This window comes from Abramis brama, assembly GCF_963993115.1.
Source record: "Abramis brama genome assembly, chromosome: 1".
Lineage (NCBI taxonomy): Eukaryota > Metazoa > Chordata > Actinopteri > Cypriniformes > Leuciscidae > Abramis > Abramis brama.
In genome coordinates, this window is record NC_139963.1 from 77,749,929 (window position 1) to 77,765,004 (window position 15,076).

The 15,076-nt window shown below is 40.1% G+C and overlaps 1 protein-coding gene across 1 annotated transcript; it reads right to left on the reverse strand.

Moving 5' to 3' along the window:
• Positions 1-2,086: 2,086 nt before the first annotated feature.
• On the reverse strand, positions 2,087-12,192 carry LOC311082378 (Fc receptor-like protein 2; the record flags this gene model as incomplete). The annotated part of the gene is made up of 10 exons (XM_084113168.1): positions 2,087-2,327; positions 2,543-2,602; positions 2,685-2,771; positions 4,355-4,400; positions 4,515-4,605; positions 4,692-4,934; positions 5,067-5,321; positions 11,454-11,573; positions 11,730-11,988; positions 12,181-12,192. The coding sequence occupies 10 exons, from the start codon at positions 12,190-12,192 to the stop codon at positions 2,301-2,303; spliced, it is 1,200 nt and encodes a 399-aa protein (XP_083969294.1). The 3' UTR covers positions 2,087-2,300.
• Between the last annotated feature and the right edge of the window lie 2,884 nt (positions 12,193-15,076).

Consider the following 15,076-nt stretch of genomic DNA (forward strand, 5'->3'; position numbering starts at 1 on the left):
AGGTCACTGGTCACTCTGAGGAGGGCTGTCTCTGTGCTATATTGAGAGCGAAAACCAGATTGATATTTATCATACAGACCTTTGGAACTGAGATGGGTATGGAGCTGGGAGGAAACCACTTTTTCTAGCATTTTTGAGATGAATGGGAGGTTAGAGATGGGTCTGTAATTTGACAGAGGTTCAGGATTTAGGGTGGGTTTTTTAAGAAGAGGTTTAATAATAGCTGTTTTTAGGTCTGTTGGAACATTTCTTTTTGTAGAAGAAATGTGAAATTATTTTTGAATTTGGAGCTTTCTAGACTGAGAAAAGCCAGAAAACTTATTTTTGGCTTATGTGAATGAAAGACAACAACTCCCAGAATGCACTTGCTCCGCTGCCCTACGAGGCCACTCCCAAGCCACGCCTACCGGTAAGAGAGCGCAGCTGAAAACAACAAGGCAAGCTACGAGTGAGTCTCCGTGACGAGTTTGCCCGTAATTTCGAGATCGCCCAAAATGTCCGGGATTCGGCTTTTGCGTTCTACAGTCGCCATTCCTCATATTTACTGTGGCGAGCAGGACGAGACTAGGGCTGCGGGAGAACGACGCGAGGCCGGTGGCGTGATTACTGATGACCGACACCTGTGAGGCACTGGTCTCGTATCTCTCACGGAGGAGCGGGAATTAGCAATTAGCAATTATCTTAGCAATGGTAAAACGCACATCAACCGATCACGCCACCGGCCTCGTGTCATTCTCCCGCGGCCCTAGCCTCGTCCTGCTCGCCACAGTAAACATGATGAATGGCGACTGTAGAACGCAAAAGCCGGTGGCGTGATTACTGATGAGCGGCGCCGGTCTCATGGGCTATCTCTCACGGAGGAGCGGGTATTTTCTTAGCAATGGTAAAACGCACATCAACCGATCACTTGTTTAGCGTTCATGTAAACACTACATTCAGACTCACCAATCGGAATGAATTCAGTTAGATTGAAACTAAAGCTGTGCATGTAAACAATGAATGGCAACTGTAGAAAGCAAAAGCCGAATCCCAGACATTTTGGACGATCTCGACGGCCGGACATGTCCGGGAAAAAGTGTATGGTAACCCGAACCCCTACTACTCAGCTTTCTTCGTCCATGTTTTCTGCAGGTTTCTGCCGGTGAAATCAAATGCACTGGCACTGATCTGTGATAGGTCTGTTAGCGCATTAGGTCCAATCCCCTATGGGCGGGTTTGAAAGGGTGGGAACTAGTGCTTGTAGTCTTAACAGAAATCCCCCCTCTTACACTTCCTCCTACAATGATGCAAAATGACGATTTTTGCGTCATTGTAGGAGGAAGTGTAAAGAGGTAAATACAGATTTCTCTCGTCTCAGGGGAAAATGAGAAAATATTGCACGACCATTCAATAGTATGACTGGGATTCTAACATTGCAAAGCTTAATGCAAATGGGTGGAGTGTTCCTTTAAGATAAGCAAAATAACATTTCTTCACGTGAACTTCAGCTCTTGTTGGTGTGGCGGTCTCTTCTCTGATCTTTAACAGCAACAACAGTGTAATACTTACTTTATAATCATAATACAGTGCGTTAAATAGTCAGGCCTAGCATCCCGCTAGCAGGGAACGCTTTTAGAACTTTGGCTAACATTCCCTACAAGTTTGGTTAATGTCCTGAAGAAAACATGTGAATGTAATGTTTAATGAATATTTTAAGGATGTTTTCTCATTTTAAACAATGTTCCTGTAACGTTAAATGTAAACTAAGATATATCATTTTAACTGCAACATTCAGGGTGTTTTGGGAATGTTTCTGAGGTAACAAGTTGTACAATGATCTCAAAATAACATTGTCCCAATGTTTCATTAGGAAACTGTGAGAGATGAGATGTTGAATGTTCTTTATAAAACGTTCTTCTAATGTGACGAGTTTACACAATTAGAACATTTTACTTGCAACATTTTGAGAATGTTGTTAAAGTTAGAGTTTGTACAATGCTAGTTTTGGAGATCCACAAGGTGCGGTTCTGGGATCTAAAGGGTGTTTTACTCTTCATTTAATGTTTTATTTGAAAAGGAATAAAGAGAAAAATCTGTCACATGGACTCTTTAATACACAGATAAAATGTATAAAATATTACAGAAACAACTCTAATCTTGTTAATTAATTACACTTTGACTGTTTAATTATGTCACATGAATATAATCCATTACTTTCTGCAGAATGGAAACTCTGAAGATGCGTTTCATTTTTCATCAGTAGTTGTGATGTGGATCTGTCCAGCGATGAGACAAAAGTTGAGTAAAGTTTAGCTTGTGCTTCATCTTACTGTGGCGTCTTGCTGTGGCTACAACAGAAATAAGACACACATTTACATAAATCAACACTACAAATGGTACAAATAATCTCAGAAAAAAAATATATTTCTGTAAGTGAAACGACTTGTATAATCCATCTTGTAACAAAAGAAAAGACTGATTAGTATCTATTGACTAGTTGATTGACTACTGAAGACATTTTTTAAAACAAATGTATGAAATTGAGAAGACTTGAGAAACTTACGGACAGATTCTCATATTCAGAAGAGCCTGACTGGTGAACAGCAGGTCTGGGATGGACAGTCTATGGGAAAAACACATTGATTATTGATTATTTGACTTTTGAATGCAGCTCTTTTACACATAGTTTTTGATATTCCTCTTACTGGGAGTGTGTTGTAGAGGTCAGGTGATCTGGACTCGAGGTCAAGACCTGTATATGTGCCTTCACTGGGATCAGTTCTGGGATCGTTCTACAGGGAAACAGAGAGAAGTGAAATCAGAGAAAAATGATTATCACCATTTTAAATTTTGAAAAAAAAAAAAAAAAAAAAAAAGAATGTAAAAGATTTTAAATCGCTGTCATGACAATCAAAAGTGTAATCACTCCACAGTCTCTACTCATAAAACCATGTACAAATCTTGAGTGTGTGTATATATATCCACAACATTCCCCATAATCCTTAGATCAGACTCTCATCCATTATCACATTCACCTCTGTCTCATTACCTTGTTTAACTCACCCTATAATAGCCTGGTTTTCACATTCATTCTCTGCAAAGTCTTGTTTAGTGTTTGTACTGCAATTCTGAGCATTCTGTCTGTTATTCCCGTGTTCTTGGTTTTGATCTCTGCCTGTCCTTGGAGGTTCCTTTTTGCCTGTGTCCCCTGTGTCCCCTGTGACCCCTGTGACCCTGTGACCCCTGTGACCCCTGTGACCCTGTTACCCCTGTGACCCTGTTACCCCTGTGACCCCTGTGACCCTGTGTACCCTGTGACAGTTACCCCTGTGACCCTGAGACCCTGTGACCCTGTTACCCCTGTGACCCTGTGACCCCTGTGTCCCCTGTGACCCCTGTGACCCTGAGACCCTGTGTCCCCTGTGACCCTGTTACCCCGTGACCCTGTGACCCTGTGACCCTGTGTCCCCTGTGACACTGTTACCCCTGTGTCCCCTGTGACACTGTTACCCCTGTGTCCCCTGTGACCCTGTGACCCTGAGACCCTGTGTCCCCTGTGACCCTGTTACCCCTGTGACCCTGTGTCCCCTGTGACCCTGTGTCCCCTGTGACCCTGTTACCCCTGTGACCCTGTGTCCCCTGTGACCCCTGTGACCCTGACATCCTGTGACCCTGTGTCCCCTGTGACCCCTGTGACCCTGTGTCCCCTGTGACCCCTGTGTCCCTAGTGACCCTGAGATCCTGTGTCCCCTGTGACCACTGTGACCCCTGTGACCCTGTGACCCTTGTGACCCTGTGTCCCTGAGATCCTGTGTCCCCTGTGACCACTGTGACCCCTGTGACCCTGTGACCCTTGTGACCCTTGTGACCCTGTGACCCCTGTGTCCCTGTGACCCTGTGACCCCTGTATCCCCTGTGTCCCCTGTGACCCTGTGACCCCTGTGTCCCCTGTGTCCCCTGTGACCCTGTGACCCTGTGACCCCTGTGTCCCCTGTGACCCTGTGACCCCTGTGTCCCCTGTGACCCCTGTGACCCTGTGACCCTGTGACCCCTGTATCCCCTGTGTCCCCTGTGACCCTGTGACCCCTGTGTCCCCTGTGACACTGTTACCCCTGTGACCCCGAGACCCTGTGTCCCCTGTGTCCCTGTGACCCTGTTATTGTTTGGACTGGTTACTCTCCAACTGGACTGGTCTTTTTTGACCTCTTGCCTGTTTTATGGATTACGTCTTTGGATTACCCTCTGTTCAAATAAACTACATTTGGATCCTCAACCTTCGTGTCTCAGAGCAGTACGTGACAATATATGTGTTCTACATGTACAAAGAAGCTGTTATTGATTTATTAGTATCATTCTGTGGTTTTGGCCATCTCACCTCATACTCGTGCATTGCAGATCTGCAGTTTATCCTTTTCTTCTGACTGTAAAAAAGAAACGGAAACAAGCCATTTCATTGTTAATGTAATATTCAAATGTACTTTTGCATTAGTCTAAAAGCAAATTATATTACTCTTTGTTGATACATATTTATTTACCTTGTATACAGTATGATGGTGATCATGATAGTGAATATTGCACATGCCACTGTGATCACTAGCCAGACGAGCCAACCAGCACCACGGCGAACTGAAAGAGGGAGAATATCATAATTAAATCTACAAACTAAGAATGACACTAACTGTCTTGAACCCTTTATAAAATAAAAGCTTCACCTGTGACAGTTACAGCGTCTGATCTCTGAGATCCATGTTGATTGTGAGCCTGGCAGTAGAAGCGTCCACTCTGTAGTGCACTGAAACTCTGTCCAGATCCAACAGCTGAGGTTTCATTCTCCTTAAACCAGCTGAAGTTCAGAGCAGGAGGGTTTGAGTCACTGATGCAGTTCAGAGTCACTGAATCTCCCTCCACTATTACACCAGATCCACTCATCAACACTGAGACATTCCTGGGTGGGTCTAATAACAATCACCAAACATTGTTACAAGGATCATTAAAAACAATTGTGCAATTAATTATTGATGAAAATCATTATAAACATGCTGGGATGTTCTACAGCATCTTGTTTTTTTATAATAAAACAAACTCACACATGACGTTTAAAGTCACAGCATCTGAGTATTTCTGTCCATGTTCATTGATGGACTTGCACTTGTATTCTCCACTGTCATCAGAGCTGATCTTTGAGATGCTGAAGATTCTTCCAGATCCTACAATCGTTCCTCCTTTAATCCAGCTGATTTCTGCAGGAGGGTTTGAGTCACTGATGCAGTTCAGAGTCACTGAATCTCCCTCCACTATTACACCAGATGGACTGATGAAGATCACAGGTTTCACTGGAGGATCTACAGGAGAAACATATAGTATCACCCGTCACTCGCTCCACCAAAGCACTTCTATTTCTGTTCTTACATACAGATGGTAGGGGCATAATTTAACATAAACAACATGAATCCATGGATCATTGAGTCAAAAGGTCATGTCACTTATCAAGAAATATCCAAAACGAAAAAAACTTTTTTCTGTGTGCATGTTCTCCCGTGTCAGCATGGGTTTCTTCCGGGGTACTGCGGTTTCCCCCACACCACATGTAACGGAGGCCAGCTAGTAGTCACTGTGCGAGTAAACCTCACTCCTCTGATCTCAATAGGCGCTCTAGCGACAGACGGTAGAAGCTGCAGTCTTTAGCCTCCTTGTTAGAGCGCCTGACTCTCACGCCGGAGACTAGGGTTCGAGACCCGCACGGAGCGGGCGAGTAGGACCCGGGTGGAGGGGTCACACACAGTCCAAAGACATGCAGGTTAGGTGCATTGGACAGTCAAAAATTGCCTGTGTGTGTGTGAGAGAGAGCCCTGTGATGGACTAGCCATCTGTCCAGGGAGCTTTCCCCTTCCTCTGGCCTAAGAAACTGGGATAGGCTCCAGTCCTAATATATATAATAGCCAGGGAGAAACTCAGGAGAACACATCTACATTAAAACATAGACAATACCAGAAAAAGAACTGAATGAACTGAAGGATTAAATATACACAAGGGAGGATAATCAACAGAACAGAGAACAGGTGTTTAACTAATTAACAACTATGAAAACTAACAATTACAGGGAACTCATATAAACAGGATCAGAACAAAAAAAAAAAAAACTAAACATAACCCTAACAGTAATCTGTTACATTACACACATTGCCTTGTTTATCACATTCATTTGAATAAGATATGCTTCGTATAAATACATACAGTATAATCAGTTACTACCCAGCTCTGACTGTATTATGCAATATATATATATGTTTTTTTTTTTTTTTTTAAACATTTGTTGCATAATACTGATTACACAACAAAAAGTATTGGATTTTTTGTTTTGTTTTCTTTAAAGCTACACTGTGTATTTTTTTAAATGAAGTGCAAAAGACTTTTACAGAAATCTTCATTAATCTTTTTTTAACAGAAACACAGTTATTTCACATTTATTTTCTGACTTTTTTACTGAAAAACATGCAGTTAACTACATGCATGATTTGCTGTGACTATACGTCACTGCATCAGCAACTACACAGTTACTGTCTGTTAAATAAAGCAGCATTTCATCAGTGTTTCTCTGTGTAACCCCTCTCACCCGGGTCCTTCACACCCCGCTCCGTGCGGGTCTCGAACCCGGGTCTCCGGCGTGAGAGTCAGGCGCTCTAACAAGGAGGCTAAAGACTGCAGCCTCTAGCATCTGTCGCTAGAGCGCCTATTGAGATCAGAGGAGTGAGGTTTACTCGCACAGCGACTACTAGCCCAGCGCACAGCGAATTTAGACTACATCTAAATTCGAGGCTTTTGGTCATACCTAGGATATCCAGATCCACCAAAGGAGGGAGAGCATTTTCACATTTAGCTCCAAAACTCTGGAATAGTCTTCCTGATACTGTTCGTTGCTCAGACTCGCTCTCCCAGTTTAAAACTAGATTAAAGACGCATCTCTTCAGCCAGGCATTCATATAATACTTTTAATCTTACGGTTAAATCCGACCTCTAGTTCATAAACGCCAGAGGAGAACTGGCCCCCGACTGAGCCTGGGTTCTCCCAAGGTTTTTTTTCCTCCATTAGGTCACCTGATGGAGTTTTTCGGTTCCTTGCCACTGTTGCCTTTGGCTTGCTCAGTTGGGGATATTTGGGGATATTTAATTTAATTAATCAATCAACGATACTATTGATCAGCATTACCAAACGTGGACGTTCCACTAGAAACAAACATTGATGTATTGTTTTAATTTATTACTGTGAAGCTGCTTTGATACAACCTATGTTGTGAAAAGCGCCATATAAATAAACTTGACTTGACTTGACTAGCTCCGTTACATCTGCTCATCCTGGACTGAAGCTCAGGCTCTACTCTTCAACACAATGGTGACACACGAAACACACCATACAGAAACACTTTAAACCCCAACAGAACATTAAACACTAACAGATCTCTCAGGATCTCAGCATCTTCACTTATTACAATCCAGACTTTATTTCTTTCATGCTAACATTCTTATTGAGAATTAACAGCAGTTTAGAAGTTGAAGCTTTATTGAAAAGAATAAAGTTTGATGTCACCATGATGGAGATCAGAGTTTGCTTTAGTTGGGCTCTTGACCTGTTAGTGTTTGACTTAAGTTTTTCTCTGGTTGCTTTAACTGTGTGTCTCTGATGCATATTAGTTATGGTAGGAATCCAAGAGAAACTCAGATCAGATGATGTTGGTCACTTGTTAGTGATAATAGTCATCATGTAGTGTCCTGCTTCATTGATACCATCTGAAGTGTAATATAAGTCGTTAAATATTAGTTGTTAATTTTGCATGATAAAACTGCTATAGAAGATCCTGCAGTGCTGTGATACTCAGATTTTATGAAGTCATTATACAGAAAATGTGTTGACAGGATCATATAGACTCACTCAGACATCAAGAATCAGCGTATGAATTGCAACAATGGTGACAATGAAAAAAAAATCGGAACTACTATAAAGTCACAAAAAGGCTTTGTTGGTTGTCACCATTGTTGAGATTCTTATGTTGATTCTTGATGTCTCTATACTACTAAAAAAAATGAATGAGCTCAAAACTTTTTCTGTATAATATATATTTTTTTTTAAATTTCAGATTGTTATAATACTGATGCCACAATATTTCAAGGGTCATGTGAAAAATTATGACATTAATTGTAGACTTTGTATAAAGCTATACTCCATCTACATATTATGTAATCTAATATAATATATTTAGAAATTTGACGGTCATATCAGTGAATCAGATCATCATATGATGACTATAACATCACCAATGAATGACCAAGATCATCTGATAATTTCTCCAGCATTTATTGCTATAACAGATGTGTATCAAATACACAGTTAAAGAAGCCAGAAAAAACTAAAGTTAAAAACTCAAGGGTCATGAGCCCAACTAAAGCAGACACTGATCTCAATCATGGTGATATCAAATTTTTTTTTTTTTACACTTTATTTAAATTAGCATATTTTACTTTAATTTTATGGTTTTTGTTTGGCAGCCGCAGCTGCCAGTCATTTGACCCTTTTTTTACGATTTTTTTTTTTTTTTTTTTTTACAATGAAGGTATATGATCGTGATTATTCAGGAAATACCTGTAAAATAACAGTGTTTTCCAGTTTATTTAATTTAGGATGTTTTACAGTTTTTTGGGGAGCTGACAGTCATTTGACCATTTTATCATTTAACTATTTTGTTACTGTTTAATTACAGATTATATTTGTAATTTTACATACATTTTTTATGTAATTTAAGAAAACAGAAAAAATACTGTATGAAAAATACAATCAATTTTCTGTATAAAAAATGTGAATTACTGGAATGTGTCATTAATATCATAATACCTAAAATAACAGCTGAATTTTTATTTTACAGATATTATTTGTAATTTTACAGTGTTTTGAGTACAATTTAAAATGAAAGAAAATGATCGTCAAAAAATTACAGTTATTTTCTGTATTCTTTTATCCTTATTCTTTTATTTGAATTCAGCCATGGCGTTGTCATGACAACCCAGTGGGCATTTGATGCCAATTTAACATCAATATGACATCAAACATTGATGTCAAAATTACGTCAAGAAATAGGTAAAAATTGAAAGTCATATTGACGTCAAAGTGTCGATGTCAATTTGATGTCAAGATTTTGACCTCTGCTGATGTCATTTTGATGTTATTTTGATGTCATGCGTTGTTGGCATTTGATGTCAATTCAACATTTATTTGACGTCAAGATGTCATGATGTTGATCCCAGCAGGCACAGGATATAGACTACAGCGTCGGTCAGACATTGGATTTTGGTTGAAAATGAAAGTCGGGTTGATGTCTAAATCCAGTGTTTGTTTGATGTCAGGCTCCAACGTTCGGCAGTCGTTGAATTTTGGTTGGAATAAACCAAACAAAAAGGTGAAATGCATGGCCGTACACTTATTACCAGCTTCACTTAAAACTAACCAGATTTACTTTATTTAATTTCCAAAATTAAACTGAGTCAAAGGCTGAGAAATAGCTTATGGTTTTGAAGATTTGGTATTTTGCACTTTGAGTGAGAGGTTTCAAAAATCGTGTGACATGAAAAGATTTTGTGTGTAAGCAGTTGGTAAAAACTGTAAACTGTTATTAAATTATATACAGAAAGCGATCAAAGAACAATCAAATCACCCAAGCTGTCAATCAAACAGCACAGCGCGAGCCGCGAGAGCTTATCTGGACACTTACCAAACTCGTGATGAAATAATGACACTGTTACACTACACAACGAAGCTCTTACTGTGTATTCACATTGTGTTTGCATTGTGATTTGGTGTAAGCATTTGTGAGAGTGCAAAAATTGCGTTGCAATGATAAGATCTTTATTCACGCGATCAACAGACTGTCTGTCATCTGCTCAGTCAGTGCTCATCATGCTGCAACCTTTCATGTGATGGAATAGATTTAAATATAATGCTTTAAACGATACTTTTCACGATTTGTTAATCTCGATAGCTGTAATAGTAAAAACGTAGTAAAAGTTTTCGAGAGAGTTCATGTAATACTGGCTATTTCATATGCAAGCATGTCAGCCAATCACAGCAGTGGGCGTCTGCACTGCAGTCTCACAGCAGCCAATCACAGCAGTGGGCGTTTGCACTGCAGTCTCACAGCAGCCAATCACAGCAGTGGGCGTCTGCACTGCAGTCTAACAGCAGCCAATCACAGCAGTGGGCGTCTGCACTGCAGTCTAACAGCAGCCAATCACAGCAGTGGGCGTTTGCACTGCAGTCTCACAGCAGCCAATCACAGCAGTGGGCGTTTGCACTGCAGTCTCACAGCAGCCAATCACAGCAGTGGGCGTTTGCACTGCAGTCTCACAGCAGACACGCCCCTTAAAACAGAGCATTCAAATCTGAGGCTGAAATCAGGCTTGGAAAAATGGCTTTTATTTATAATTTATGACAATTTTTGATGTAAAAATCATACTAACATTATAAGGGCACCCCAGGCAACATTATAAAATAATAAAACAATCCAGTTCATGACCCCTTTAATACATTTATACATGACTATATTAATATAACAGTATTTTTAATATGAATACAGGCACATTTCTGCCAAAAAAGTTTGTTTTACTAAAGTTAATTCATAAGTTGTGGTGTGAAATGTCTTCTAACTGGTTTGTTCTCGGAACAATGTTTCGCCTGTATTTTTTATTTTTTTTTGCGTCAATATGTTGAGAATATCAGCGCTGTTTCATCTGGCTTTTTACAAGCTTAAATCACATAAGTTAGTCATCTGTGGGTTTATAGATAGAGAATTCTGCGCTGAATTGAAATGCTTCTCGGTGCATCTCTGTGTAATAGCCTAATGTTGGCGTGATCGAGGTCAGCCGCACAGCTGCTTTGTCCGCGATCGCTGTGTTTTGGGCCGAGCTGATAATGCGCTGCTCAGATCAAACAAGTTTTATTCCGCTTTTTAAGCGTTTGCCATTTGATGTTTCTCATACGCAACGCAAATGACAGCGTACAATCAAAGAGAGTTGGGTAATTTTGTAGAGGCAAAAGTTCAAATTGAAACGTTTTTGAAACAAAATTATACCATTCGAAGTCTGCAACCCCGACGGCAAGTTGGCTGTTCATATTGCTTTATTAGACTTTTTTTTTTTTGTGCCGACGGCCCTCGGTTGGACGGCCGTTCTGGACTTTTCCAGAACGCACAGATTGTCAGTCCGTCCCTGGGTGTGAGTTACACTAGCTGTATATTATGATTATTTTGCATCAGACAACAGACTGTACAAGACCGGTCATTTGTATCAAAACTCAACCTGACTCAACAAACCTGACTAAAGAGTTTATTTTGTAGATAATATGTGTGATGATAAACCAGTCTGTGAGAGCCAGTGCAAACCACTGAAGCGAGAGACTGATGATGTGTGACAGTGATCATGTGATCATGAACCTTGTGTAGGAGCTGCTGCTGTAGTTCGGCTTGATGTCTTCTCAGAGTTTGAGCTTCTGACTGGAATCAGTGTTGGTGAAGCGACTGGAGCTGCAGAAGATGAATGTTCAGACGCATCACCTGTAGGACATTAACATCATATGTTCATATCGATCATGACATGCAGTTTGTGTTCCATCATCACAGTTTACAGTGGCAGTCGTTGAGGAGAGACTGTACTGTATTACTGTATAACTGTAGGACATTAACATCATATTTTACAGTGTTGTTTCTCACCTGAATACTTGACAGTGTATCTGACTGAGGTCAAGAGTTGATTTCTGAGAGTAAGCTGACATCTCCACTCTCTGTTGTCATCTTCATTCAGGAGTGTTGTAGTCAGAGTGAGGATACAGCGATCTTGAGCTGATGATGATGATAATATCTGATATCTGGAGTCTGTCTTCAGATCAACACCAGCCTGATTCACCCACAACAGCTCAACTCCCTCATAACGGACCCATTCATAACAGGAGAATCCAGCATATGAATACAACTGACAGGAGAGAGTCACAGAGCGGCCTGGACTGATCTCAGTCTGTGAGGATGAAGATGATGATGATGAAGATGATGATGATGGAGACACTGAAACTGAACACAAGACACAAATCACAGACTCTTCAATCATCATCTGAGTTTAAAGGGAGAATCTGCCCTTTTTAAATTGACCACATAATCATAAACTTACCATGAAGAACATTCAGAAAAACATCAGAATCAGGTCCTTGTCGTTCTCCATTCACAGATTGTCTGCAGGTGTAAAATCCATAATCTTCTACTGTGACGTTCTTGATGTTCAGAGAGCAGTGTCTCTCGTGTCTCTCTGTGTCTTTATTCTTTATCCCTCCAGTAATCAGTTTAACTCCTGAATGTCTGAAGCTCTTATAGTAGATCCATGTAGTTGATTTGCAGTCAGAAAGAGCTTTATTACAGGACAGAGAGACATTTTCACCAGAACTGATGAACACATGATCATATCCACTGGTTCCTGAAACACATTATATCTCAGTGATAATTATGATATTAATAAATGAAAAAACATAAACCCCACCAGCATACAAAGCAGAAGATTCAAATCATACAGTCTTTTTCCGCTGTTTGATAGTTAATGCATTCATTAACATTTATAGATAAACCAAATCAAACGCCTCTTTAAGATGGAATAAGAAATACTCTGACTTTGAAACAAATTTAAATAATATAATATCATCATATCTTGAACTTTTGCTTTCAGCTTTGTCATAAACATTACTGGACGACACAGGATTAGTTGATCCTCCTCTTCAACCGTAGAAATACACTAATAACTGACCTTAAAAGCTCTTTATCTGTTCTGTGTTTCTCTCTTTCCTTCAAACTCGCCCTACTGTGACTTATGCACAGCTAAATACTAAATAACAACTCAAAACCCACAAAGAATATTTGTGGAACAGTTCCCAAAGGAAGGAGCAAAACTCAGGGAAGGTTTGCTGGGATCAGTAGTTCACTCTCCATCCAGACACAGGCGTGATGATACTGTACTTCTGTTCTCTGACCACACAACATCACTTCACTGAGCTGAACACTCGTTGTGTGTTTGACAGTCAGTTTATGATCAATCATGAGCTGAGTTTGGGAAGTAGTTAACAGTGAATTTGATCATGATTAGGGCCCTCTCAAGTAAAAGTCATGACAAAATAATGCATTAACAAATCATTTAATACAATATGATTAAACATGCACTAGGAGAATATTTGTATTCCTTTACACCACCAGTACAACAAAACAAACAAAGAAAACAAAAGATAAAGGTTATTTGTAGTTCTGTTACTCACAGCGCAGTCACTGTGTGCTCATACTATGATCTCGATATCAATATTGTTAGAAGCGCTATATAAATGAAGGTGACTTGACTTGACAATATGAGCTCATACCAGATAGAAATGTTGTTCTATGAATGTTTTGAGAGCATTATGTTTTGTTCTTATAATGTTTTCTGTAGATAATTGTATTTTTGTTCCCAGAATGTTCTCCTAAAAGGAAGGATAACACTCTCTAAACATTTATTATACAGTTTTAGCGGGAAGTTTCCCAGTAGACACAGGACTGAACCATCTTTTCCTCATATGTCTCTAGTTTTCTGTTTACACTCAGTGCATTTGGGGTCAATATGACCCCAAAAATGTATATAGTGATTGTATTTTTTTTATTTTAAATAATACACATAATATAACATTTTTTTGGTTTACTTCTCATCTATACATTAATGCTATGTTTTGGGAGATTTTAATTACTTTTGTACCTATTTACTGCAAAATACCTCAGCTACACCATTAGCATGCATATGAAATATTACCTTTTTATGAAAAAAAAAATCATGAGTCATGAGTTGTTTCTGGATATTGATCTAGGTCTGAGATGCATAAGTCTTCAATCTGCTGGTTAGAATTTTTTTTTGCAGATAATATAGTTTTGCCAAAATTAATTACCATACACTTCCAGCAGAGGCCCCATAGAGATCCATTAATTTTTTTGGATGTGACTGACTGCTCTTATAACAGCTTTAGTTAAGAATATATATATATATATATTGACGGAAAATGAAAAGTTGCGATTTTCTAGGCTGATATGGCTAGGAACTATACTCTCATTCCTGCGTAATAATCAAGAAACATTGCTATGACGCAGCGCCTGAAAATAGTCCCCAGCTCGGTAGCCTATTATCAGGCGGCAGGCGCTGCGTCATATCATTACGCCTGCTGGACTCATGGTACGGCAGCAAAGGTTATTTGGTGTCACACATGACACCATCCACATCAATGGAATGGCTGTTGAGCGTGTCTCCAGTTTCAAGTTCCTGGGGACCCACATCTCGGCGGACATGTCCTGGACAACCAACACCCCCTGCCTGGTCAAGAAGGCTCACCAGCGCCTTTTCTTCCTGAGGACACTGAAGAAGAATCAGCTCTCCTCGAGTATCCTGGTGAACTTCTATCGCTGTGCAATAGAAAGTATCCTGACCAACTGTGCTACAGTGTGGTATGGGAGCTGTTCTGTTGTAGAGCGCAAGGCACTGCAGCGGGTGGTGAAAACCGCCCAGCGCATCACTGGGACTCCACTACCTGCCATCGAGCACATCCAGAGGAAACGCTGTCTGCATCGAGCTCGCAGCATCCTCAAGGACTCCTCTCACCCAGCCCACAGACTGTTTTCTCTCGTGCCTCCGGACCAGGACCAGCAGACTAAAGAACAGTTTTTTCCCCAGAGCTGTCTCTTTATTAAACTCTAACCCTCATTGATCCCACTCCCTCATATACTGATTGACTCTCCTCTCCCTCCTCACACCTGCCTCCATTTTGTTATTTGCAATACTATAATGTTCATTTGCACTGCTGACTGTTATTATAGTAACAACTGTTTACATATGCATCTTGCACTACTTACCTACTTACCTTGACTGGAATATGCTCAATTTGCACTGCCGACTGTTTATTTACAGTACCAATTGTTTACATATATATTTGCAATACCGTACTTTAACTGTAATATGCAATTACTTTCCATTACACTTTTACTCGGATAGCTTCTGTCCAAACTTTATTTGC